The 27,346-nt window shown below is 43.4% G+C and overlaps 1 protein-coding gene across 1 annotated transcript; it reads right to left on the reverse strand.

Annotated features, from left to right (window-relative positions):
- Positions 1 to 773: 773 nt before the first annotated feature.
- SV2B (synaptic vesicle glycoprotein 2B) lies at positions 774 to 27,346 on the reverse strand. The gene is made up of 12 exons (XM_061371296.1): positions 26,461 to 27,346; positions 15,342 to 15,522; positions 14,567 to 14,718; positions 12,592 to 12,725; positions 11,765 to 11,854; positions 9,532 to 9,642; positions 8,349 to 8,437; positions 7,981 to 8,145; positions 5,028 to 5,161; positions 4,403 to 4,603; positions 2,046 to 2,205; positions 774 to 993 (listed from the first exon to the last, which is right to left on the reverse strand). Exons 1-12 carry the CDS (start codon positions 26,975 to 26,977, stop codon positions 810 to 812), a joined length of 2,118 nt encoding a protein of 705 aa, XP_061227280.1. The 5' UTR covers positions 26,978 to 27,346; the 3' UTR covers positions 774 to 809.

Raw genomic sequence — 27,346 nt, forward strand, 5'->3', positions numbered from 1 at the left:
TTACGATCTTCTTAACGATGCTGAGATTAAAAATTGTGAATTTCAATAGCTGATGACTTCAATATGTGTGTATGTTTGCAAGTATGTGTAAATGCATATATATATATATAAAATTATGTATATATTCCTCTCCCAGACCATAGTGATTCTCTATGCCCAAGTAAAGACAATAAAGGGCTTTGAAATTGAGTCTTCTGAGAGAGCCGAGCATCCACCCTCATATCCTCCAGAAATCTGGATTCTCTCACTCTTGCAGGTGGTTTAGTTGGTAACCCCCAACCCAAGACAGTTAGGGTCACCAGCCACATTTGTTGCTCCGGTTCCTATTGCTGGAGCTCACCTACAGTAGATCTGCCACTTGTGTCCACTCTGGATGCCTTTCATGTTTGAGCACAGCTGATATGAGTTGCCAAAGAGCTCTGGGCAAGGCAGGCAGCATCTCACAGCTCAGCAAAGGCATGGGGGGGTAAGGATCTGTTCTCCCGTCAGACACGCTCACACATGCATGAAACTGCTGTTTTCTTGTGTTGCTACACTGGGTGGAGAGGAAAGGGCAGGCTCCCAGCGTAGGCAAGGTTAAACCCAAGCTCTGCAAGGGGTGTGTGGTAGCTGCATGCACCAGTCGTGTCTGTTAAATGGTGTTTTTGGAGGGGGATGTGTTTTTATCCCTTTGGGCTCTTCTTTGCTTCCATTGTCTTCTTTGAGGTATCTACAGAACAGTGTAGAAATGGACATTTTGATTTCCCCAAACATGGCTCTTTTTAGATCTTCTGCATCTGCCTCCCCACAACCTCTTTGGCCTCACTTGATCACATCAGGACCTGTTCTCGAGTCTCTGGCAGGCGCAAAGCTAGCAGGCCACCTCCAACCAGAGCAGAGGAAGCCAGAAGGATGGGAACCACCTTAGTTATCCCTACAAAGGAGGCAAAGATTGAGTTTCCCAGGATGGCACCAAACTTGCAAAGCCCGTTGAGGATGCCAAAGGCTGTTGCCCTGTGGAAAAGAAAAGCAGGGAGCAGTGGTTAGGAGGAAGGCTCTCGGTGTAACTACAGAAGATCTGGATGGGTGATTTTGTGGATGCTCTTGTGTTCCCCAGGCTACACTTCTAGCAAGCAAAGCCAGGCAGAATAAATAAAGGGATAAATAGATATCACTGTTTTGCATGTCTGTGATTAGTGGAATGTCTGTGTGTATTCGTTTCTCTTTTCCATCTTAGCTTCTCCCCAGTCCTGCAGTGCCCCATTACGTCAGCCTTTGGCCTCCCCAAATACAGCAGGACACAACCTACTCTAGAATTTGTCAAAACCCTTCCAAGTGCTGGCAGGAGTGGGTTGTCACCAGGGAGCTAATTACAGCTCTCCTCCAAATCCTGCTTCACCCAAAACCTTGTGCCTTCAAAGCACAGTCTTACTCCTTCCCTTCAGGCTTCCCCCAGCAGCCTGGAAAAGGCAAAAAAAGACTTATAATGATGTTGTGAGGAAAGATACGATCTGCAGCACAATCTCCTGAGCTGCCCCATCTCTCAAGCCAATCTTTGCACATGGCTGTCTTCAAGTTGAAGAGGGGAAGGCTGTCACAGTGATGCACTATGACAAGAGGCTGGAGGACATATTTGAAAGGCCAAACCTCCACGAACATCCATGGAAATGACAGACTCTGTATTTTATCTGCCTATAATTTCCATACACCCACAGGACTCCCGGTGTACAAGCCACCATGCATGCAGAATTATGCTCATGAGTGTCTGTGCAGATCCAGTAGAGCTGCAGAACAACCCAGCCCTTAAGGACTGGTGAAGATGAATAAAAATGTACACCTTCCCCATCTACATGTATCTAGAGTGGCTTTTTCATGGAGTGCCCCTCTCTGGAGACACTCAAAACCCACCTAGATGTGTTCCTGTGTAACCTGCTCTAGGTTACTTGCCTTGGTAGGGGTGTTGGACTAGATGATCTCTAGAGGTCCCTTCTAACCCTAATGATTCTGTGCACACTAAAAGGACAAAGTCAGAGGATGGAGACTAAAAGGAGCAATATTCTGGGCACCTTTTGTCAGTGGGGTAGAGCTCCACAGTGATCACATCCAGCGCATTCCAGGCAGCGATGCTGGCCCCGCAGAAGAGGCACTGCCAGCCGATCATTGCCGACTCACTGTTGCCAAAGAAGAGGAAGAAGCAGCACACTGCTGAGATCAACATGGAGCCACCTAGGGGGGGCAACCAAGGGAAGAATGTTAGCATTGGTTTCCTCTGTCCGCAGCTGAGCAAACATATTTGTTGATAAAAATGGCTTTCAAGTGATGGTGTTTCATCCCAGAATGAACTAAATCTTCAAGAATCAAAAAATAGCTTGATGCTGCCTATCTATCATTCTCTAATGCTGGAAACCAGCCTGAAAATGTTCTGAATGACCATCTGATTTTGCTGATAGTCTTCTCTATGAAGACTCTGAAGACAGGCATTTTTCCAGGCAGGTTTCCAGCATCTCAAGCTTCCAGATGGACCCAAGAAGAGCACAGGCAAGGCAATGGGGAGGAAGAATCACTGTGAAGGTTTTCCAGCATGAGTTTTGAGTGAAGAGCTTGTGCATTTCATATCTTACTGAAATCACTTGATATATTTCTAGTGCCAATTAGGATAATTTACAGTCAACTGTATTAAATACTTGAGGTCTCTTTTAATTATCAGAACATCATTAGATTTCATGGCACATTTGCACAGGAGCTATAATTTTATGAATACCACTGAGGGAGAAAGTGAGAGCGTTCATGCTCAGTTAGGCACAGCTGAGATTCAGAAAGATGGATAGCTGCCTCCCTGCCTTCTACCCTGTTGGGAATTTACACCTGAAAGATGCAATTCTTGCTGAGTTGAAGTATCTTTTACTGGAAATTTCTGTTGTTGCTGAAATGCTTCCATTTGCTATCAGGAAACCAAACAATTTGTTTGTTTGGGGTTTTTGAAATCCATTTGACACCATCCAGAATTATTTGGATGCTGAACTGGAACTGAAATGCTTCATTCTGGACATGATGTTGCATCTTGCCTGCTCTGGTGCTCTGCCTAAGAAAAGCTTCAGTGCAGGACTCCACACCCCCTTCTCCTCCATGGTACCTGGCCAAACTACTTCCCTCACTGTGCAGTGCTGCATGAGGGCCACCATGTGGGCACCAGGAGATCTGCTGTTTGGCACAGAAGAGGATTTAGCGCAACATGATAAAACTGAAGTCCCAGCAAGGCACATAGTGCAAAAGAAAACTCAGTTTTCATGTTAAGCTGACCAGAAATAATACGTTCAACAGAGTGATACGGGTGGGATGCCAAAAGGCTGTTTCAGTTGAAAATTCCACAGTGAAACGTTTCAGTGTGTCGTGACTAATTTTTGCCCTGTACATTTCATTCTGCAGGAGAAATAAGCATTTAGGATTCCAGCTGTCAGCTCAGTTCCACATCGAAGTGCTGAAATGCTGACATGTTTGCAGGGTGAGCAATCTGATTCTCATCCAGCTTGCTTTATTTCCCATAGACCCTCTGGTTTGTTAGGGTCTTTTCCAAATTCACTACATGAACGCTCAGGGTGCCTTCCTGACACACTGATGGGATCACCTTGCTTACCTTAGCCTGTCTGATGGTGAGGTTAAGCTAAAGAAGCTTCCCTCTGTTCTCAGAAGAGAGGTGAGCTCAAGAAAGGGATTCATCCCTTACCCCTGAGCTACATCACTGATTTTATTAAACACACTTGGCTGTCCCTCGGGGTATGATTTCCATAGTACCTGGAAAGCAAGGTCTGAACACTGGGGGAAACAACACCAGAAATTCTCGAAGTAACCATAAAGCTGATAAGGTGATAACTTATTCCCATAATGCTAAAGGGATTGACTGTGGCATGGTCACTAACCTAACATATGCTCTCTGAAGCTGTCTGTAAAATCATTTGAAAATCAGAAAACCAAAAGAAGGAACTCCTGGGCTGTCAAGCAGCCACATCAAATAATTTTTGTGAATATTCATTGATACAAGCAAAAGGCTTATTTATACAGAGTGCTATGGATGTCAGCATCAACTCAACACCAAGGGGTCCTGCTTCAGTTCTGACCCTGTTGCGCTGTGCACTGGATAAACATACAGGCTCTGACATAAAAGCTAACATAAAAAAGGAGGATGTCACAGATACACAGAAAAACAGGGTGAGGAGATGGGGAGCAGGTAACTTGCTAACTGCCAGAGTATATCCCTTGCCTCACCCTCAAGCCTTTTTACCCTTCTGCTGTATTTGATATGGGAACAAATCATCCCCACCTGAGACATCTCTGCTTGCATCAGTGTGTGCAGATGTAGCAACACCTTCACAATAGCCTTGGCTCTTTGCATGACCTGCTCCATGCACCCCCCATGCCCACTCACCGATCATCTTTATCCTCCCTATTTTGTCCATGAGTAACGCAGAGATGATGTTGCCTGGAAGCACGGACAGGCTGCCCAGGAAGCTGACCAGGTAGATCAGGAAATCATTGTCCTCCTCAAAGTCCAGATGGCAGCCTTCCTTCTCGTGCATAAACGTGTTGTTTATGAGCCTGCAGTTGATGAATTTGTGTTCATAGAGATCTGTGAGGGAAAGAGGCAAAGTCTTAATCCTGCTTGACTGATCTCAGGATAGATTAATAAATGCTACACTGCTTATGATCATCAAGCACAGGTTGGCTAATGTTGTCTTTTAAGCTGTATTTGTTCAATTGAGCTGCCAAAGTGCTCAGCATTTTGCCATTACTTTAACCTACCGAAGTCTGAGCCCAGTCTTTTGCATTTCCAGCATGGCAGCCAATGATGCCAGAAGCCATGTGGTTAAAAGCACCAATGGAGCAACCTGAAAACTCCCTCCAAATACATCACCCTCTTTTTTCCATCATCACTCTCATTACCCAGCACACACACAAACACACAGATCCCTATCATCCTTTTTCCTAGAGTCTGATAAAACAGTGTTTGTTTACTAGGAATGGAGAGGAGACTATAGCAGGAATCCCATTACCAGTATTATAAAAGATAGTAGAGATGATGGTGCAGTTTTCAAAGAAGGTCTCGCTGGATGTCACATCTTCAAAGTAGCAGTCCTCAAACAAAGAATGCTCAAACCTCACTTCCTTGAACTTCATGCCAATAAACCTGTGAGCAGGAAACACAACTTCACTCTGTGCTTTAAGATATTTTCTACACTGCACAGCATGTGAGGATCGTTTGAAAAGACAGAGCATAATGGCAATTTCTAGGGTCATTTACAGCAGAGGTGTTGCTTGGTTGTGTAACTGTCCTTGCAGCTCCATACCTACATATTTTGTATTTTAATAAGAGAAAAGAATTATTTATTTATTTATATTTTTTTTTAAGAGAGATGGACCTTTAATGTGCTTCTAGGGCTGAGTGGACAGAAAGCCTCTCACATTCAGCACAAGTCCATCTGAAGAAGACATATTTCACTCAGTGCATGGCATTCTCTTTGTGAGCTGACCTTGCTGCCCCTTTCTCCAGCATAAATAAACCCAGGCATTGTCAGGAGCCCATTAAGCCCTTTGGTGAAAGGCTTCTGACAGTTGTTTAAGCTTGAAGTGATTTTTAAGCAAAAAATGTTTCTAGAGAGTGGGAAGATTATCTGAGTTCTGCTTGTAGCCATCTCTGGTTGAGCACTATTGCTTATCGCGTAATGAAAACAGATTACACTAAAAATAATCAACTGTGTCAGGTGATTGATTTCTCCTCTGATGGGAAGCTTGACATGTCTGACCTGCCTGCCTGAAGGATGACACAATATTGATTTACCTGTGAAACTCTGCAGGGACACCGAGAAGATGTATTAGTTAATGCACAGGCATGTGTGGAAGATGTAAAGAGCTGTTAAGAGCAACTGTTATTGCTGTAGTTAAAGAGGCCACAACTGTCACCAAATAATATATACCTGTCACCTTCTAACATATACCCAGAAACCTAATTGAATTGGGCACTTACAACGCAGTGTAGCATGATGGCTGTTTACACCAGTAAATGAGCACTGCAGGGTTTCTTAACTGAAGCTACTAACGGATATTATTAATGCACAAAATACCACAAGAAGACTGTTCAAGTCTTCTGCTCCATGTAGAAGGTCTTAGAGGTTACAGGAAAACTTATGCTGTTCTGCATTTGCTCAGTAATAGCCAGTGATGTGTTTACTCCCAAAGGCTGTTAGAAGCCCCTTTTCCTGCAGTTTAATTCCTTAATATGCATCTTTAAAAGAGTCATGTAGCAATGGCCTAGTGTTCAATGGAGTTTTACCTCCCAGCCAAAGGCTGGAGGGAAACCACAGCTACAAATCAATACCGAGATGTGCTCTGGGTATTACTGGAGTGTAACTTCATCAGGTTTTGAGTTTTTGAATTGGAGAGAACCAAGGCAGGAGAACAGTGATGTACATAATAGTCTTCATCCTGCAAGATGCTGAACATCCTTAATTCTCAGTGAAGTTAGCTAAACTAAGCACCTCCTCTGGGCATAAGATAAGGGTACCCAATCCCTGAATTTCACCACAATCTACTTCTTACTAGACTTTGGGTGCTTGGTAGGCAGGGGAGTATACCCATAGAGGGCTAGGTTTGCACAATCAAACACAGCTCCTGCTGCAGGGAAGGTCTCTGGAAGGACATGGGGACACATGCTGGGGTCCCCCACCAATGTCTATCAGATATATACCAAGCAAACTGAGACAAATACTTTCTGAGAGGAGAGGAACAACCTGGTCGGATGATGAGGTATGGTTTCATCTGTGAAGACTAAAACAATGTATGTTTTGTGTAACACTGAACATGCAGTGGGACCTCCCCACATAGTGCAAGGCAGCTGGAGCAACACCCAGTCTAGCCTGGGGCAATGTCATCTCTACTGAATTTACATAGGGGTGTTTTCCCACCCATTTGATTGGTATTTAGAAGAGTAATAATAGCCTGCTATGAATCACTAGGATTTATAGTGGTGCGGAACCACTATAGTGATAGTGTGGAATCACTATAGTGATTTGGTCTAGGCTGGATGCAGAAGAAAATACCAATAGGCCCAGACCAAATAGGAGAAAGGGAGAAAAACACTGTTTTGTCGGAGTAACTTCACTGACTTCAAAGCACTAAAAGAGAAGGTGACACAATCGTTCTGTGAGGAGATGCTGGCCGGTGTGGGAGAAGCACACCAGTACAACTGGCCATGGCATAGCATGCACTAATGGGCTGTGGGATGGAGAATAGGGTAAGTCTATCAAGGACTTCAAGAGAAAATAGCTTTCCGTTTTGGCAATGCAGCAGAGAGCATTTTCGTTGCAAGTGATGAGCGCTGCTGCCCAAAACCAGTAGATGTCAGTGTGTGCTAAGGAAAGAGAAGTCACCTCAGCATCCCCAGCACAACCAGAGCACCCACTGCCCTGCTCCCAAGGCAGGGCTGCTGGAAGCAGGACTCCTCACAGGCATCCCTTTGGATATGGAGATGGAGTGGCTAAGGCAGAGCGTGTGAAAACCAGGATAAAAAGAATATTTGGTCTGTGGAAAACTGCCTTTGGGGTTTGAGAGGTACAGACTGTGTGTCCGAAAGAACAACAGATATTGTTGGTGAAAAAATCCAAGGTGGTGGAAAACTATCTATCTATCTATCTATCTATCTATCTATCTATCTATCTATCTATCATCTATCTATCTATCATCTATCTATCATCTATCTATCATCTATCTATCATCTATCTAATCTATCTACCTACCCACCTAAAAGCTTTCTAGAAATGAATTTCAGTTCCCATGCATCAAACCATTTGCCCAGTTAGGTTGTGAATGCTCCATCCCTGGCAGTGGTCAAGACCACTGGTGTCCCTGGTGTCCCTGCCCATGGCAGGGGGGTTGGAACTCAATGAACTTAAGGTCTTTTCCAACCCTAGCTATTCTGTGATTCTATGAAACCAAGTTCTGTTCACTTACTTATCATTTCTGTATTCCCCATTTCTATGGATCTGGTTTTCCAGGGTGAAATTAAAGGTAAAGTGTGAAACTTCTTCCTCATCAAAGACCTTCATTCGGGATTCATATGCCTCTTCTTGGAGATACCGGATCATATCAGGGAACCAGACAATAAGGCCATAGTAACTGTAGTAGAATGGGAGACATACTATTAGGGATACAAGATACAATGATCTACTTCATACCATGTAAACTTGTTAAACACCTAATGCAAATGCATTTCTGATATAAACTCTTGCTTAGCTCTGACACAGGACCAAGCAAAGTGTCTCCCTTCTCTAAACACTCAGCTTACCTCAAAAGCATGTTGAGTTAAATAAGTACCTTACCTTAAGGCCATTGTAAACCAAACCACAGCCAGCATCAGTGTGTTCATCCTGTACTGGGCTGTTAAACAATATAGCACGTTGTCCCAGACCTACAAATCCACAAGAAAGAATGAGCTGCAAGGACACCCTAGCAGACTCTGAGTGCATCATAAATCTAATGCCAGTAAAAAGGGCTCACAAAGGGCTCAGATGTGTGGCTCATGTTCAGTGTTTGTTCAGTATTATATTTACCAAGATAAATGGCTTATAAAAAGATCACTTATTCAGCTATGTGCCAGGGTGTTTGATCTGAACCCTCTCTGATGAGCACAACTAGGGATGAGCTGGGTGATGCAGTGCCTCTCTCAGGTTGTATCAGTAAATGTGGATACAAACCTTTTCTCAAACCCTCTGACATTCTCTTTTCAAATACATGCATGGTCTCAGGACAGCTTTCAAATCAAGCTCCAGAGCTCACTGAAGAGCAAAACCCAAATACAGCTGGCCCTTTAGGAGGAATAAGATGAACTTAGACCAGGATGGAGGCAAGCAGAGCAGGAGGCAGACCAAAACCTGCTCATCTTGACCTGTTGCAGAAAATACTGCCAAGAATATGAGGGGATGCAACTAATGCTCTTGCTACATAAATACAGTAATAGTATAGCACCTCATTGCTATTAAATAAGAAAGACTCTCCTTTACTTTAAGCTCATCTTCCTATGCTATATCTAGCAAGATTTTCTACCAAGTTCTGCATGGGTGTAGGTAAGCAGCATATCATGTGTGACAGGTTAAATTAGCAGAAGAGACAATATAACCTTGTTAGAAACTGAGCCTCAGCAGGAACAAGGTGCAAACACTCTTCTGAATCCTCTGTGGGTGGTAAATTCGTTTTGGCTTGGGGGAGAGGAAATCAATATTTATCTGCTCAGAAGAGTCAATGCCTGGCACTTGTCCTGGAAGCTCTGCACAGCAGCACTACTGTGATGCTCACAGGGGCATTTTGGGCCCTGGCTGGTAGCGTGGCAGTTTGCAGATTCACCAGTCTGCATTGGAAGTGCAATCAGGTTACAGCCCTTTGCAAACACCAGGAGATATTCTTGAGTGAGAATCAGGGTTTCAAGACACAATGACCTGAAACAATGAGGCACTGAAGCCTCCAGAAGCAAAAAAGCCCTTGTGAGATGTTTTTTCTTCTCTTTACCTGTTTAAAAGTAGTTGAGATTCTGACCATCCACCGCTGGTACCAGGTCCCTGTTGAGCTCTGGATTTCGATAAATTCATCCACCTGCTTTGGAGTTTTGATATAGGAAACCTGGGGGAGCGGAAAAGAAAAATTGGACTAAAGTTTCTACAGCTGATCTTCAGTGGATTTAAATTCCACTGTCCCTTGGGCAATGATTCCCCCAGATATCCCATACTATCTTTTCCTTGAATGTTATCACTAACAAATGAGCTAACCAATTCAATTACAGCACAGGTTTTAGTACAGAAATAAGCCAGTCCTCCTTCCTTTCTTTCATCCATTCCTCCATCCTTTCTTTCTCTCCTTCCATGAAATATTTTCAACGCATCACATCCACCTCAATTTATTGGCTAATGTGTCTGTGTGCTACCTTATTATTTCTCTATGCCTTAGATTCTCATTAGAAATTAGGACCAGGCAATTACAGTAAAAGTTATCTCTAAGATCAGCCACTTGTATTTGCATCTAACTGTGCCCTCAGAATCTTTTTAAAGACAACTGGCAGGAATGTTTCTCATTCAGCACCTTTTAAGTACCACTGGCAGAACTGCTATGATGAATGTGTAGATGGGAATCTCGGCATCTGAAAATGCATCCTGTCATCAAGTGAGCCCACACCACGCAATCAATTCATTTCACTAAACCAGCCTGAACCCTCAACACTGAGCCCTTGAACTGGACTGATCAAGAAACTTTAAAAATAGGACCCAAAAAAATGTTTGCTCAGTAGCTTTAAATGAAGGACATATTCAGAGAAACCAGATCTGTTAGTAAATACGAGAAGGAGGTGAAAAGTTACTGAATAAATCTCCACGTATGAATGAGTGCCTTGGCTCAGCTCTTCCTACTGCTGGCACCGTTTAAATGTCAGATCTGGGAACTGTCCCGGCAGCAGCTGACTCACCACAAACTGACAACTTCTGGCCTATCAGAAAAACATGGAATCTGACAGCTTGTGCTACACCAGCCGCACGGATCGCCTGCCCATGCCAGAGGATGTCAGTACATCTTGAGTCACCCGGTGCGCCACACCTCGAGCTGTGATACTGAGATCAGCTCATGCTGTAGCAGTCATGACACTGTTGGATGGAGTAATGAGCACTAATGGGTGTTGTACAGCTGCTCCTTCATTCTCCTACTCAGCTCAGGCTCATAGTGCCATACACGCACACACATACATACACATTTGAATTTCAGTCCTCTTTTCCTCCCACCATGCAGCAGCACTGGCCAGCCCAGCTCAGCATTACAACAAAGCCAAGTAGGGATTTAAAGAGAAGTTTTCTCTTTGCTATCAAGGCTCACACTAGTCAAATGGCCAGTAGCCTAAAAACAACCCATGCTCATTAAGTACCCACCTGAACCTGCACACAGTTGTCATGCACAGATATTAAACATTAATTTCTTGAAGGATCACTCCTGAGGAGCCCTGTTTCAAGACAATCATTTTAAGCATGGAGCTCTGCTCTCCTTGCTTAAAAAGGTGTTTTACATACAACCATATCCCCTTTTCTCCATCCTTTAAGAGCACACATCCTCTCATCTCTGAAAGGATAAATCAAAAGCTATTCCCTGGCTAGCTCACTGGGAGCTTACAACTGAACAACTAATTTGCACCTAACCCCAGCATAGTCCTCTTACCTGATTTTACTATTAACGAAGGCCACTGGTGTAACCTTTTTCACAACAAGCAGCAGACTAATGAGTAATAGCCACTCATCCCACTTTCCCTTGGAGAGGTTGAAGATTGGATATGAGGCAGGTGGAGTTTGGGAAGCTCATTAGAAGGTAAGTGAAGTCTAATCAGAGTTTGATTAGAAGCCAGAATGGAGAAAAGAGTGACTCAGATCTCCCACATGATTAATATCTCTTTTATTCAGTTTTAGTCTCTTAAAGCAGACTAATTACCTGTGCATGTAATTGGAAATTCACTGGTCTATATGCTATAGAGTAACACCAGGAATGAAGAGTACTTACTGCAATTCACAGGATTGACTCATTCTTGAAATAAAGTCAGATTGACATCAACATTTAAACACATAAAATGTATCTCAAAGTTCTTTTTCTGATCACTAGGGGAGGTTACATTAAAAGAACCTCAAGGAGGAATAAACTGGTACTGTGCTGCCCTGAGGAAGATATGTCCAGCTTTTACCTACTTTTTACATACTGATGGCTTTGTTAAACTCACCGTAAACACCCTCTCTGGCTCTCCCTTGGCCCGCATGTTGGTGTCATGAACTTGCTTGAGGATCATCCAGGCTTCATCATGTTTACCTATCTGAAAGTGCCAAAGAAAGGAAAACAGATGTTGGGGTTTCCAGCTCAGTAATTTATCAAAGCATAGAAACCAATTCTAGAGGTACAGTATAGTGAAGAAACACACATACAGCACTGCCTGCATGAAGGCAAAGAGCTGAGAGCAGCTTGTATTCACAGAGTGCAGCCTCTCTGTGCTGAGGAAATGAGTTACCCTAAAACTGGCTGAGGAAGGAAAGGAGTCAGGAACAGAGCTTTCAAACTAGATAAAAGAAAAGGGGATGGATAAGGAGATTTAGGGCTCTAAACAAACTTCTGCTAAAGATTTGCAGGGTTAACTTGTGCTAGGTATTGCCACATTTCACATCTGTGAAATGGGAATAAGTAATAGTTGTGAAAGATTTCTGGGATTTATGTTTTACTCGGTAAAATGCACTCCGCCCTTTCCTTTTCCATCAGGATGCATTAGTTACATGCCCAGACTCTGTGAGATGTTTTCAGAATGCCTCTGACTTACAAAATTCCCAGCCCTCCCCACCTTCTTTCTGTACCACACGTGTCAGTAAACCACTAACCATCGTGACTGACCCCGCAGTCTGTTATCTTTGGGGTTTAAGCTATCTGCAGAGCTAGTGTAGACCCTTTTGCCTCTGGGCTTGTGCTATGCATGTTTGATGGAACACAGACAGAGGGTGACGCATTAGGGACCAGCTATCCTCTGCTGATATCAGACTGCCACGGTCAGATGAATCATCTTACCTCCAGCAAAAACCGTGGGCTTTCAGGCATGAATTTGAGTGCCACCAGGGAGGCGATACAGGGCAGAGAGCAGACAAGCACAAAGACTCTCCAGCTGTGGAAGTGGTACTTGGTTCCCATACTGAACCCCCAGCCTGGAAATAGAAAAAGCCAAAAAGTAACAATACTGACAAAGGCATTCTGAGTTTTTCTCTGAGAAAGCAACTCTGCACTTTACAGCACTGTATGACATGGGGACAGGCTGGAAGTTTTCTATTCTTAGTAATGATGGCTCTTAGAGGTTCAATAGCATGCTCAGTAGGTAACAGCAACTGAGTTCATGCTCATTACAGAAAATGGGACATACCTGCTTAGGCTCTGCCTTTTAACAAAGCTTTATCTTTGAGCTTAGAAATCAACTAGTGATAAGAATAGCTCCATGCAAGTGTAAGGAAGTAAAGCTGGGAAAGGGCAGAGGAATCAGGGCTGTATTTTATTGCTTCTTGGTGATGTTATATAAAGTTTATAAAGGTTAAAGCTTCTCTGATCTGAGAGGCACATTAGAGACAGCTCCTTTCCATCTCCTACATCACACATGGTTTTCACATTTCATGGAAGCAAGCTAGGAAATCAAGTTTGTTGTTTTCCAGACCTACAAGACCTGAGCTGGGATTCAAACTTGGAAGACTCAAGATCTTAATCCTGCATTTGAGATTCCCCCTCTTTTCCTGATACCTAACCAGGTCAGCTGCTCCCCGCTAAGCACTCGAAAGTACAGCATCATTCTTACATTGATCCTTTTATCTTCCCTAGGCTCAAATCTTAGAAGGAATGTTTAATTCTGTTCTTTTCTATAAACATTTTTATTCACATACTGAAGAAACCTTCGAGCAATGTTTTTTGCAGAGGTCTCATCTGAATCAGTCTCATGGTGTTCTACTCATTTCACCAAGTTCCAAAATAGTAGGTGGAACATGGGAAATCAAAAAGAGAAGCTACAAAAATACAGCACCAAAAACTCATCTGAAAAAGAAATGTAATGGAAATACGTGAGGGGTTTTTAAAGCAAGAGTAGTTGCAGATAACAGAACTCTTTCAACCTGACACCACTCTGCAGTTAAGTTTGCCTGTTTGTTCCAACAGTCTGTCAAATCAATCAAAAGCATGAACATTTCTTTATGCTGAGTGCACTTTAAACGTGGTAAAAATGTTTTGCTAGGTATATGTTAGTGTTTTTCTTCATGGTCTTTGTGGCCTGTCCTACTTTCCTCAAACAGGATTTTGCCAACAGCTGGTGTCACTGAATTCCAAGGGAATTATTCTTTTCCAGTAGATATTTGCTTATGATGTTTTCCTGGAGTATATGCGAGTTACAAGGAAAACCACAACATGCAGGTGTTTGCTGCTCAGAGCACCAGTGTGTTCCAGAGTACACCCATTTACTTCCAGCTATGGGCAGGGAACCCATTCCGCTCCTAAACCCATTTAGGGGAAGTCAGATGTGACTCCAGCCCATCACATGCTGGCCAGATGTGCTGCCAGATATACAGCCCTGAGAGTGTTGACACTTGACTAAGGAAAAGAATATGTACTGTCCTCACTGCAATCATTTATAGCACCCAGTAATTTCCTGGTTAAAGTTACTTAGTCTTGATAACTGGATGGTTTTTTGCAACAAAATCTCAGTCCAGTTTTCCCTGGGTACACTGACATTTAGATTAAGAGCTCAGGCTCTGGCAGTATAATTCCAGAGGTGTATCTGAAGCTTTTGATGCAAAGCAGCCCTCATCAGTCCTATTTACAGCCTTACTATCAGTCAATCAATCTGCGGTCTATTTATCAGATCTTTTCTGTGCACTTCAAGTAACTGTTATTTTCAGTGTTGTTTATGCTGGGATGTGTAAGGACTGAATAATGCTACCTGTGTGGGGTTTTGGGGTAGTTTAGTGGTGCAGGAATGCGGTGTTGTCAAAACTGAAAAGCACAAAGCAATTACCGTAATGTGGGATGATGCTCCAAGCCATTGCTGAGGCAAAAATGCCACCAATCATCCAGAACATGCAAAGCCAGCTCAGGTGTTCCCCCCTCTTCTCACGAGATAGGAATTCAGAGAAATAGGCAAACACGATAGGGAGGGTACCCCCAATACTGAGGAGAAAAAACAGCACATGGAAAGAATAAGAGTTATCTTCAATATCTTTGTAGCTAGGATTGCACATGTAAAGAGGGAAGGCCACACTCACAGATGTGCTGCACATAGGTGGGACTTGCATGGAAAACTAGCATATCTCTTTGGCTAGACTGGTCTTAGATATCAAAGACCAACAAGGTCCTTCTTATGAAAGATGAATTTCCTGTACAGTTTATATAAAGGCAGTGTTCTTCACCTAGACATCTTCTCTGGTGTTATTTTGTGATCACTCATTTTAGGAAGGCAAAATACAGGCAGGCAATGGGAACTGCTGAGGGCCTCATTGGAGGCCCTGCCAGTGAGAACTGTAAACTGAGGTGGGCATTTATCAGTCTCATTCGCCAGCTGCACAATTTGGACAGTACCAGAAGAATGCCAATGACCAAACTTTCCTACCACTAATGCTTTAAGGGTCAAGAGTGAGGTAATGCAACCACACATGTTAAACATCAGTGCCATCATGGCTTGGTACCAGAGATCCACCTCCCGATCAGCCTTCCTTCTCCCACCCATTACATCCAAACTGCTGACCCATGATGAGACTCCTCCAGGACTTGGGATGGATTCACCAATCACCCACCCGAGGCCCGAGATAAGGCGACAGAAGAGGAAGAATCCATATCCCTGGACGATGGAGGAGAGGAACGCAAAGGCAGCGTTGATTGCAAGTGATATGATGAGGCATTGTTTTCTTCCCAGTTTGTCAGCAAGGCCGCCCAGCATGACAGCCCCCACCATCATTCCTAAGTAGACTATCAAACCTAGAAGTGAGAAAGAGAGACAGTGAGTTTGGTAACCAGGTGGAAATGGCATGCAATGTAGAAGCAGATTTTAAAGTGCATGTATGGTACCCGATGTTGAACTGCCATACCATGCAATAACATGGAGATACTCATATCCCCCCAAATTAGCTATTTCATGTGCCAGAAACTCTATCCATTGGTGGAACCTAGCTTTCCCACCTTGTGTCCAAGAGCTTGCATCACTTCCTACTTCACTGCTTCATGCAATACAGACATACCCTCATTTCACTAGCCCAAATCTTTCTTTCCCAACCTTGCTGCTCACACATCCCCTGCACGTAAGCAATGGCCACACATAAGCAGCTTAGGATGCACGTGTCCCAGCTATGTGCCACCAACAATACAACGGAAGTCTGGTGTCTTAACCCCACTAACCCCCCTGAGCACAATGGGACTGAGGATGTGTGGGGTTCTCTCTGGCTGATGTTTATGCTCAGAAAGCAGTGAGAGCAGAGAGAGTGCTAAAGCATAGCTAATTCTCTTTGCACATTACCTATCCTACACATGATTCCTTTGCAGTCTGTCGTCTCTTCCACTCTGTTTTTCCTAGCTTTATCTGAAAGGATCAGTCTGTTACTCACCTGTGTAGTACAACTACTTCTTTTGTTACTGAGCCAAGATCTGGCATCTAACTAAAAGACAACTTAAGGAAGAGAGTGCAGTCTTGATCTGAGAATTTCAGGAGAAGGGAGAGTCTATTGCTTGTCTTGACAGTTTGCTATGTAGAGTTGTTGTTCTGATGTTGTTAAGAAAATGAATTCTTTTTAATTTGACTTCATTAGATCTTCTACTATGGGGTCCTCAAAAGACCATTTCAGAGACTACATTTAGTGCCAGACTGAATAGAAAAATATGGGCTCCCTGTACCCAGCTCACTATGTGCTTATGATGTCTGGCCTAGAAAACACAGCAGTTGTCCTTGGCTCTTCTACTGACATTGCCTGTCATTATGCCTTTTCCTTTATGCGGGCATCAGTGTAACTATCACCAATTAAAAAAAGCTCAAAGGTCCAGGAATACTTTTTTTTCCCTCATTTATTTTATCTGCTTTCCAGATGTAGAGACTTCACTGAGCAATAGTCCTAGGAAGAATCACAGGTTATGGTCCTTTTGCTGGCAAGCACAGCAGGATCAGATATTAAGCATTTAAAATCTGATAGCAATTGGTGCCAGAGGGCTGGAAATACATACAACTAGAATGAAATGATTTATACTGCTGTTAAGGAAGAACATCTGGGAATTGATCAGTGCAGCAGCTGGCTCCCTATGGGCCAGGTCTTTGAAGGCTGTATTGGCCTCTAGGCTTCAGAGTTTTGTTTCAGCCTCATCTGTGAACAAATCTTTGTTCATTCCTTTGGGCCAGGAATGATGTAAGGATGGAAGGGATCAGGCAGGATCATGTGTCTCCAGGGCTCCTCTGAAAAGCCCAGATGAGGCAAGACAACAAGAAGTCAGACTGTCAATGGGTGGATTAATGCTGCTGAAGTCCCAGTGCAAAAGACAAAGCACTTCATGCTTTGCTTGCTGTGTATGGCTGTGGCTGCCTCTGCCTTAGCATGGCAGGACCAAAACCCTTCATGACTGGGGGACTTTACTGCAAGTGACAGCTTCTGACAAGGAAGGTTTGGGGCAGCATACCCAAGAACATTGTTAGCATCAGCAGCTCGTTGGCTACTAACCTGTGTATCTCTCAGAGCTGTCTCTTGCAAGCTAGTGGTCCACAGAGTAGGATCAGTGTCACCATCACTGCCTTCAGAAGACGGTTGTTTCCTGAGGAGCAGAGGTGCAAGAGGCTGCTCCCAGCCTCCTGTATCGTCTTGGACACCACAGGCAGGATGAGCAGGATGATAGTCTATGTCTATATGCTACACAGTCCTGCTGTGTATATCCTGATGGGACTGGATCATGGCTGGATATGACCCAGAGGAGCTGAACTATGTCAGGATGGAGGAATACCTGCTTGCTGGAAAGCAGAATTTGCAGTGCAGGGAATTCTTGAAGGAAAAAATTAGTCTTGGAGATGTTTGGAGACTGGGGGCACGTCAGGTTCAAGACCCAGCTGAGCAGAGGCTGAAGGAAATACTGTAACTCAAGAAAAGCAGCAGTGGTCCCTGTTTCCCTGACCCCTAGTAAAGGCAACGGATGCTAAGCAAGTAAATACAGTGTTTAATAGGAAACATTCCTATTCACTGGCTGAAGAAGTGCAATTAAAAGCAACATTTTTCAGGCATGGTTGAAGAACAACCCTTTGGAGGCTTGTTCCTCACCTTGAACCAAAAGTTGACTTCTCTTGAGAGCTAACATCTTCCTCACAACCTGTTCTGCCAAGCACATCTCTTGGAAAAGAAGGTGACAATGAAATTTTTTGCAATTCATTGATGTTTAAACAAGGCAATCATTCTGATGGCTGAAGACTGTTCTGTGGCATGCAGCAAAGCTAGCTAAAGACTAATGCAAAGGGTTATTTGGCAGCCAGTCCTGTCATTCTTTTGACTGGAAATGCATTACTAAATTAAAAGTATACAGCAGAGATCCACTGAGTGTTTGAAGGATGCTTGTCTCACATCAGTCAGAACTGGAAAAGTTTGAACTTCTGAAATCCCTCCTGTTCCATAGCAGGGTGGTGAGGTCACCTCTCTATGAACAATGCTACTTTTTTTCCTATCCACACAATGTCAAATGGACAAGCAAGGATTTTGTGTGTCAAAGGCAAAATAAATGTTCTCGCCTCTCAGCAGCCTTTGTACCAGAGCCACAGCACAGGATTTTACCACTGCAATTGTACCTCCACCATAAGCATGGGGCTCTGTGCAATCAATACCCACATCCTCTGCCCTTCCCTCCTAAACCGAACTGTCCTGGTGAGGTGATATGAAGGTGTGTAAAGGTTTCACATGCTGATCTGCAACAGTCAGAGAAGATATGTACAGTAGAATGAAGATACATACTGAGAATGTGGGATCACTTTCTCTATCAACTTTGGCCTCCAGTTTGTTGCTGAAGTGCAAATTATAAGCAATAGAGATAAAAAACTGCGTCAGTCCAAAATGGTTTTGAAGGATGACTTTTAATGCAGTGCTGTGAGGCTTAATGCTTTTACTCTGGTTCCTGGGCTACATTTAATGGAGCAGCTCTGATTGCAGTCAGAAAATGGAAGTGATGATGCACCCTGTACTCACTGGTGCATCACAGCCACCCATCTGACAGTGAGCACTGCCAGCACAGTGGCTCACAGCACAGCCCAACCCACATGGAATGTGGCAGTGCTTGAAACAGGCCATCAAGAAGTGAAGTGGAGCTGCTTTTGTGAGCAAATCCTTGCAGATTCTCACGGGGGAGCCCAAACTTGTGGTGGAAGAGAGATTACATCTCTGTAAGACAGCATCCACAAAGCGGTAAATGCTCCATCCCTGGCAGTGTTCAAGGCCAGCTTGGACAGAGCCTGGGTGGCACGGTTCAGTGTGAGGTGTCCCTGCCCATGGCAGGGAGTTGGAATTAGATGATCTTAAGGTCCTTTCCAACCCAAACCAGTCTATGATTCTATGAAATAGTGAAGCAACATAAATCACAGCAGAGCTGCTAATGTTATGAACTCAGAGGATGTGGCTTTAATTGGCTGTTGTATATGATAAATCAATGGATGGATGCATTGTCACCCAGAAATTTAAAACAATGAAAATCTGTAGTAAGAGAAGCCTCAGGGATGACCAGAGGCTGTCTGCTTGGCCAGTTTATGAGGGGAAAGATCCTGGCAACAAAAATGTGTTCTTCAGGGTTGAAACAAAATCAGCAGGATGCTTTATTATAATAGAGAGGTCTCTTCTGGGAAGACTGCATGTCCTGGCCAATATCATTAAAACTGTTGGGGCAGCTGCTATAAACCACTGTCATCTGGTGGATCTTGGGATCCAAGGTGCAGAACAATGTCAGGCTTTGCAGATTTATGTGTCCTGGATTAACAATAAGATGGCAGGGACCCAGGGAAGAATTGGGATAGTTACTCAGCCTCTATGCAGGAGACACAGTCTTCTGGGGAGCACAGTGATGGTTGTTACCTCTGAAAGAGGTCCAGATCATATCAAAGAAACTCTGTTTTAAGGAGAATTAGACCAAGAAAAGTGGTCACTAAACGGTATTCTTTTGCTGTGTTACTTTTTTCCACCAAATATTCTATAGAACAATACCACAACAGTCTGTACCAGAAACTTAGCATCAAACCATGCAGACCTAGGCTGTGCTATGAGGGCTCAGCTTTCAAATTAACACATACAATGCTTAGGCAAAATGTTAAAGACAACTCTGAATAAGCCATTATTTGCAGGCTATTCCACAGGTAATGGAGTATAACATATACCTGTGGGAAAGTCTGCAATAGCCTTCCATGAAATCGGTAGAAAACCAAAGAGCAGAAATTCTAAGAATAAATTTCAGGTTATGACTCACACAATGCAGAAGTTATAAGGAAAATATGTGTTTGGGCTTCTTCCCATTAGAAAAGAGGTAACACATACAGGATTTTCACACTAAGAAATTTATTAGCCTTAATGGAAGTTGTGTGCTCCATGTTAGGCTGGAATTGTGGACTTAAAAGCTGAAGTTCTAGGAATACAGAAAGGCAGATACAGCATACAGCTATGTGTGAGCGACACAATAGTAAAATACACTAGTATTTTACTATTCAGTATGATTAAATGTATACTTATAAGGAGAGAAAACAAAACATTCAAGATTTACCTAAATCTCCACCACAAGCATGGATTTCTGTCATTGACAGTTAATGGGATTAAAGTTCTTAAAACTAAGGCACAACTGAAAATAATCCCTTCCATGCCAGGACAAAGACTTGTAGAATAAATGGAAAATCTGAGCAGAAAAGAACCCAGCTCAATTGGAAGAATTAATCCTGCAGTCCCTGGGGCTGTCAGGAAGGTGAGGAGGCTGCCTGGGTCCAGGAGCAAGGTTTTCTTGCCTTTGCTAACAGGTCTGAATGGAGCCAGTAACCACAGGAATGTGGAAGTCGCTGCCTGCTTTCAAAGCCCAGGCTACTATCAGTACAGCCCGATGGTAAAAAAAAGAAGGCTTTTAAAGAGGGAAAGCATTTGGACAACAGAGAAGGATTAGGACCTTATATATCCTGCAATTTGAACTGCAATAAGAACAAAACCCCAAACACTCTTACTAGTGTAGAATCTGTTATACATGGATGCACTTTATGGACACAAACAGAATTTAGAGGGCCAGGTCTGGGCAATCTGGGAGAGGGATGAGGCAAGGAACAGGATCTGATTGTCCATAAGTAATATAAGGAGAGGAATAAACCAGTGATACACCTGACTGTCTTGTGCTCTAGCAATGGCTGGAGTGTCCCAGAACAGGTCACAGTATCAGCAGAGAATGACCTGAGGGCTGAGTAGCATTTTTCACCCTTTCTTCATGAAATTCCTAATCTGCTTTTCCTTGAAGGCTTATTAGTGCTTTCCCCATGACCTTGTAAATGGAAACAGAATGAAAAGGCAGTCTCGTTGCGCTTGCCTTCTTGATTAAGTACAAGCAGAAAGACTTTATCTACAGCTGGTGACTCTGTGATTGAGAAACGGATCACCCATGCGAAAGGCAGCTTTCCATTTTCAGAGCTCTGGGGGTGGAGACCGGGTGAATCCGGCTGCTGAGATCAAGGGGATTCTGCACACGGAAGGCAAAGGTGGATGCGTGAATCCATGCGCGCTTTGACGCAGCACTGGCGAGGCAACGCACACCCAACGCTTCAGCCGGCGTTGCCAGCAGGCTGTGGGTGGCTGTTTACATTCAGCCGGCTTCACAGTCCCCCTACGGGACTTGTCCATCACTACAATATTCATGGGACCATCTGGTTCCCCCCACCCAACCCCTCTGCTAAAGCAAAGTTTTCAATAGAGGAAGCCAAACAAACCCTTTGCAGTTAAATGAAAACCTGCTCATGCTGGCTCCTGTAAGATGAAATTCCTGCAGTGTATATAAATGGAGATGCAGCCATCCCCATACCAGACCTGCACAAGGTGATCCCAATTCACAAAACCACCTTTTTTACCCTAAGATGTCCCTACTATTCAGGGTGATGATGTTCCTTGGGAGTGTTTCTGTCCAAGAGCAAATTTGCACCAGGAATTAATGCCCAATGCTTGGGATGTGGACACGGGCAGGACTCATCAGGGTTTAGCTGGTTGCTGTGGTCGGTATCTGTGTCTATGAAGGTGCAATACAAGCTACGGCAGAGCAAGGGAGCCACGGCTGGGCTCGTTTGTGCTTATCCAGGGAAGAAAAAAATCTAGAAGTGGAGAAAATCCATGAAGCTTTGCAAAGGGATTAGGATTTACTGTAATATCAGGTGAATTCAGGTCAATGAAAAGCTGAGGCTGGAATTTATCTCAGCTGATAATAAAACTTCCTCTTCACACAACTAAAAGCAGGGATATAGTTACACATCTTATTTAACCTGACTCACACAGCCAAGCTTGAATTGCTACCTAACTACATAATTACTAATAGGATCTTTTTCCTATACTTTTATCTAACATTGTGAGGTTAAGAGTCTGTAAGATGATATTCTCCTTAAAATATTATTATGAAATCATAAAAAGGAAAAGGGAGCTGTGTGCCTGAAAACTCCATTTTATTCCCGGCATTGGTGTGGCTGTTTTGCAGTTATGGGCAAAGCCCTTAAAAATGTTCTTGTCTCAGTTTATTGAACTGTGAAACGATGATAACGCAACTGGGGATCTGGGAAAGGCTGATTCTTTATCTGTGCCTTGAGTTCTTTATATGCAGGATGTGAAGAAGTTTAAAACATCACTGTGGCACCATCTTTTATACTTGCTGTGTACTTAATGCTCTATGCTTATAAAGATGATATTTAGTTATAGAATGGTTAGTCCTCTGAGAGTGATTAAAAGCACTTGAAGATATACATTTATATGCTATTTCTCCAAATAATGATACTGTGTGCCTTTCAGCAAGTAAATAATTACAAATCATATGACTTTTCATATGATTACCCTTAGCTGATAAAAACCCCTCTGCTTCTGGCAGGATGTATTATACCGAAAAGAAATATCCTCTTCCAGTAAATTTCAGACATTTATCATTAGTAGCATGACTACTGTTGGTGAAAGCTCAGCAAAGCAGATTTAGCCAATGAATACGGAAAAAATAACGTTGTTACAAGTTACCAAACTTATTCTTAACAACTAGTGGTAAAAATTAATGAGAATAAAGTGTTAAAATCTATACAGTTATTGTTTATTTTTCTCTCTTTTTTTTAAATACCCCTGTAATCATCTTCAGAATAGCATTTCATGTAACAGAATAACTCCAATTACGTGTTTTGTCCCACTAGAGATATTTAGGGCTGAAATGGCTGTTAATTTCCATCTGATGGTGAGATGTTTATTTTCAGAACAACATGTAAACGTTTCCTAAGATGTGTCATATCCATTTCACACATTTCATGAAACACTGTGGGCATCTGTTTATTTGTAATTTTTTGCATAATTTGGCCATAATTTGCTTGATATTTTTCCATTCTTGCTTTCTGAGGGAAGGAAAATAGGCATTATACAGAGTATTTAATGCAAAGTGTGCTCTTAGCAGAACCTGAATTTTACTAGATTGGTCTTTAGGGGGCATCTGCTTTAGCTCTCATTCCTTCCTGTTCCTGCAAGGGTTTGATTAGTTATCTGACTTCCCATTTTTTTCCCTCCTGGTCTCTCTTATTATGGCTGAGACCTTCTTACGTGTTTAAATCTCAGCAGCTGCCTGGAAACAACCTTAACTCTACCTGGGATAACCTCAGTATGTTTCCTTAGCAAATATGTGTTGAGGTAAGCAGTCACTTGAGAATAAGGATGAGTTTGTCTGTACATATTTATTGGTACATAGGGGTGAAGAAAGGGGCAGTAATCACATGTGGATAACAGCCCTGTTTCCTTAAAAACTCATGATGATTTGAGGGAAACCTGTGCCTTCTCTGATCAGTCCCTCCATTCATTATGTGCAGACACACTTTTGCAAGATCATTACTGCACTTTAGGCAGAAATTGAGGTGAAGACCTCTGACTGCCACCGAGTCAACCAGCCACTGAACCCTGAGCATTGGCAAGATAAACTTGCAATAGCACAACATATAGAGTGTAGAGGGAATGGAAACAGAGAGGGAAATGAGCACATGTTGGAGGCTCAGAGCTTTGTTAGGAGATAACCTTTTTCTAGTCTCACGTGAATGGGTGCTGAAGCTAATCTAGGGAAGGTTTTGAGGAAGATTATGTTCTTGTCTCCATCAATAGCACTTTCCAGCCTTTCCCTTCAGAGGCTGATATCTGACTGTCCTTATCACGCTGGGAGCCCACAGCTGCTCAGAAAAGGCATGAAACCCTCTTGCAGGGGCAGTTCTCAGCACACCAGGCTGTGCTGGAGGCAGGTCTGTAACCAAACCTTGTGTCCCTGCACTGCCCTGCTGCTTGCCGCTGCTTGCCAAACTTCCAACACCCCCGCTCCCTGCTGCTGCCCTTAGTTTGGCAGAAAGCTCTCCTTGTCCTTTTCAGACCCAGTGGCTTGCACTCTTCCCTATTGCACACTCCAGCAGCCCCATACCCACTCCATCCTCCTCACACCCTCACTTTTTCATGCCCTTGGGGATTCTTTACTCATACCCCAGCACCACTCTGCAATCTAAGGCTTTCTAAGCCATGCGTAATTCATTTTCAGATCTCACAAACCTCAGATCCAAGAGGAAACCTATAGCAGAGAAATATCCAGCAGACAAGAAAGCATGTTTAACAAATAAAATGGTCTGAATCAGAGACCTGCCTCATGTACACTGCCAATCAATAACAACTGACTACTACCATGAATACCCACTTTCCACTCTTCCTCAAACTAATCAACTTTTATTGTTTTTAGGAAAATTCTTCTTTTTCCTCATATTTAATCCACAAAATAGCACAAATACAAGCTTCAACAGCAGATCCCCCTAACAACAACCTAAGGACAGAAGAAATTGTACTGCAAAACCAGATTCTCAAAAGCTGTCTTTAAAAGTGAGCAGGAAAGGCAGAGAAAAGACTGTTCTTCCCCTAATTATAATGCAGTTCCAGGTTAGCCTGGTTGATGTGCGGGAGGCTGGAGCTAGGATTGGATATGAACCCAAATGTCTCCTTTCTCCTACAGAGCTTATCAGAACACCCTGAACTTTCTGCCTTGGAAATATTAAGCTGGGAAAAGCAGAACGAGCTCACTGGGGAGATTTCTTGTTCATTTTTACCTGTGGCTGGGCCAGAAATACTTCAAAGAGAGATTGTCTTACGACATTCAAAGTTTTCTGACTCTGGTGCCTGCGAGAGCTTGAGCTCTACAGAGACAGAGATTTATGGGGTCAGGGTTTCAGAAGATCTCAGCTTTCATACAGGCACCAAAATAAATGACCTGCTTTTCAGAGAAGGTCTCACCACTGAAAAGGCACCCAGCCCAGAGTCCCACAGGGAGCTGGTGAATTAGGAAGTCCCTTTGAAACCAGGATTCAACTGTGAACAGGTTGCTTTTAGCTATCTGACCTGAGATATATTGAGCTAGGTTTTTAAAGTGGTTTCTGAACCAAAACCAGTAAAATCTTTAAGGCACAAAATTCAGTCCAAACATCGCTAACTATAGAATATAACATCCTGATCCTCCAGTGCAAAGAAAAAAGGAGAAACAGAAAAGCATGTAGGACCTCAGTACACCAAGGTGAGAGCTTTATATATGGATAATTATCCATTGCCTCTGTCATATGAAAACAATTCAAATACAATTGAATCAAGGGCTAGAGTCTAATCCAAAGTCTGCATTTACCTTATTTCAGACAGGGCTTCTAGGCCAGACTGTATGAACTACAGGCCCTGATGATCTCCCCACAGCCCCAGTACATGTCCATCAGGACACACTCTCCCTTTCCTAAAGAGGTTTTTCTGAGAGCGACTTTATTTTCCTTCCAGATGTGCTGTGCTATTGCACAGCTGGCTCTCACTGTGGGCCATGGTGGATCCTTTCCTGATTCTTGGAGATTTGGGAGGCTTTGCTGTCTTTGGCTTACACTGTGCAAGGGAAAAACTTGTTCATCAAAACCTTTCCATTCAGTTTCACTCCCAATAACTAAGCCTTTGTATTTTCACCACAGGGAGATGTTAACGGTGATGCAAAAAGGGTGTTGCCAGTAGCTTCAGCACAGCAATTGCCTTCCACAGACCAAAGACAAACCTCCACTGGCTACTTCTGATCCAGTACTCACTAGCAAACTGCTCTGACTGTGCAGTTAGCTTCAGAAGGAGCAGACAGCACAGATCAGTCATTTGGGACTTTGGGATAAAGGAAAGGGAAACCTGGGCAAAGTGGAAAACTTTGGAGAGCAGGACAGCATCAGGAGCCACAACGTTTGAGCTAGAGTGAACAGACCCGTGTCTTTTATAACTGTCATGCTTGGATGGTACCGCTTTGTGGACTTTTCATTACAATGTTGTTTCTAAATGCATTGAAATCTGAGTCACAAAATCCTCAAGGAGGAAAAGCCACCTTTAACCTTTCACTGATTTGTCTCTGACCACCCCTGTGAATTTTGCTTTGTGGACCTGCTGACTGTGAGCTGCCTTGTTCCGTACTGGGGTCAAAGCACATTCATAAGGTGGGCTTTGATGTGGTGCAATTCTGCTGCATTTGAGTAGCTGCCTTCTCAGGAACATGCAAATCCCCCTTGAGTCAGATCCACCCAGCCATGACTATGTATGAAATGCAATACAAGAGACATCAGAAGATCCTGAAATCAGCTGTTCACTACAAGATGTTCTAGCTACTGTTAACTGCATAGAAGAGCTGTTTGCATGTGGTACTTACCTAGCATCCCTTTGTTGGAACTGGATAAGCACATATCCTTCTCAGCACTGGGAAGAACAAATCCAACCACAAACACTTCCACCCCATCTGCCATCAGTGCCAACCCTAAAACAAAGAAAAGAGTCCACTGGAAGCGTCCATGGCCACACTCCTCAATGATGTTCTCATACTGGTGGGCAAGTTGCTCCTCATCCTCCATCCTCTCTGCCATAAGGTCAGCACGGTCTCTGTATTCATCAGCCATGGCAGGAGCTCGTTTCTTCTGCTTCTCTTTAATGTCATCTGGGTGTGGAATCCCTTGGTACTCTCCCTCATAGACCTCATCATCTTCATCGTGGCCTTCTGTAACATCACTCTGGGCATCTTCTTCATGAGCAGGCTCATGCCCACCACGGTAGTAGCCGTCATTGGGTGCATACCCTTCGTAGTTACCATCCTGGTACCTGTAGTCATCTGAGACTTGGTTTGCATCTCTGCCCCCTTGATAGAGGTTTGTGTTTCTATACCCATCATCCATTCTGAATGGAAATTTCTAATTGCTGTAGATCACTGTGTGTAGCTACTCTAATATATGTATTACTTTGAGCAATCTCTGGTATTGCTTACTTGAACATATCTTCTCTCTGTTCTTTGGAACTGATGGGATACGCAGTTTCCCAGGCTCAGAAGGAGAATTACTATATCAAGTTTCTCTTTGACAGAGTCTCACACAGCTTTTGATAATGCTTCACTTTTCAGCTGTCATTTGTAACTCGCTGGCTTCTTCTGCGCTTTGGGTGGGAAGAGCTGCTGTCTGGTGAACAGCAAGGAACAGCAAATCGCACAGCCCGGGAGCTAGGAGGATTTGACAGGTTTTCCCTGATTCATTGTGGTGGTGCGAAGGTCA

This window comes from Neopsephotus bourkii, unplaced genomic scaffold (assembly GCF_033783945.1).
Source record: "Neopsephotus bourkii isolate Nb327-2 ecotype Australia unplaced genomic scaffold, CSIRO-AGI_Nbou_v1 NB_1572, whole genome shotgun sequence".
NCBI classification, from domain to species: Eukaryota; Metazoa; Chordata; class Aves; order Psittaciformes; family Psittacidae; genus Neopsephotus; species Neopsephotus bourkii.

Coding starts and splice junctions, on each gene's coding strand:
- SV2B (XM_061371296.1), bottom strand. CDS start 26,977: ATGGATGATGGGTATAGAAACACAAACCTCTATCAAGGGGGCAGAGAT. Junction 4,604..5,027: donor TACTATCTTTTATAATACTG/GTAATGGGATTC, acceptor TTTCCCTCACAG/ATCTCTATGAACACAAATTC. Junction 994..2,045: donor CTCTACCCCACTGACAAAAG/GTGCCCAGAATA, acceptor TCTTTTCCACAG/GGCAACAGCCTTTGGCATCC.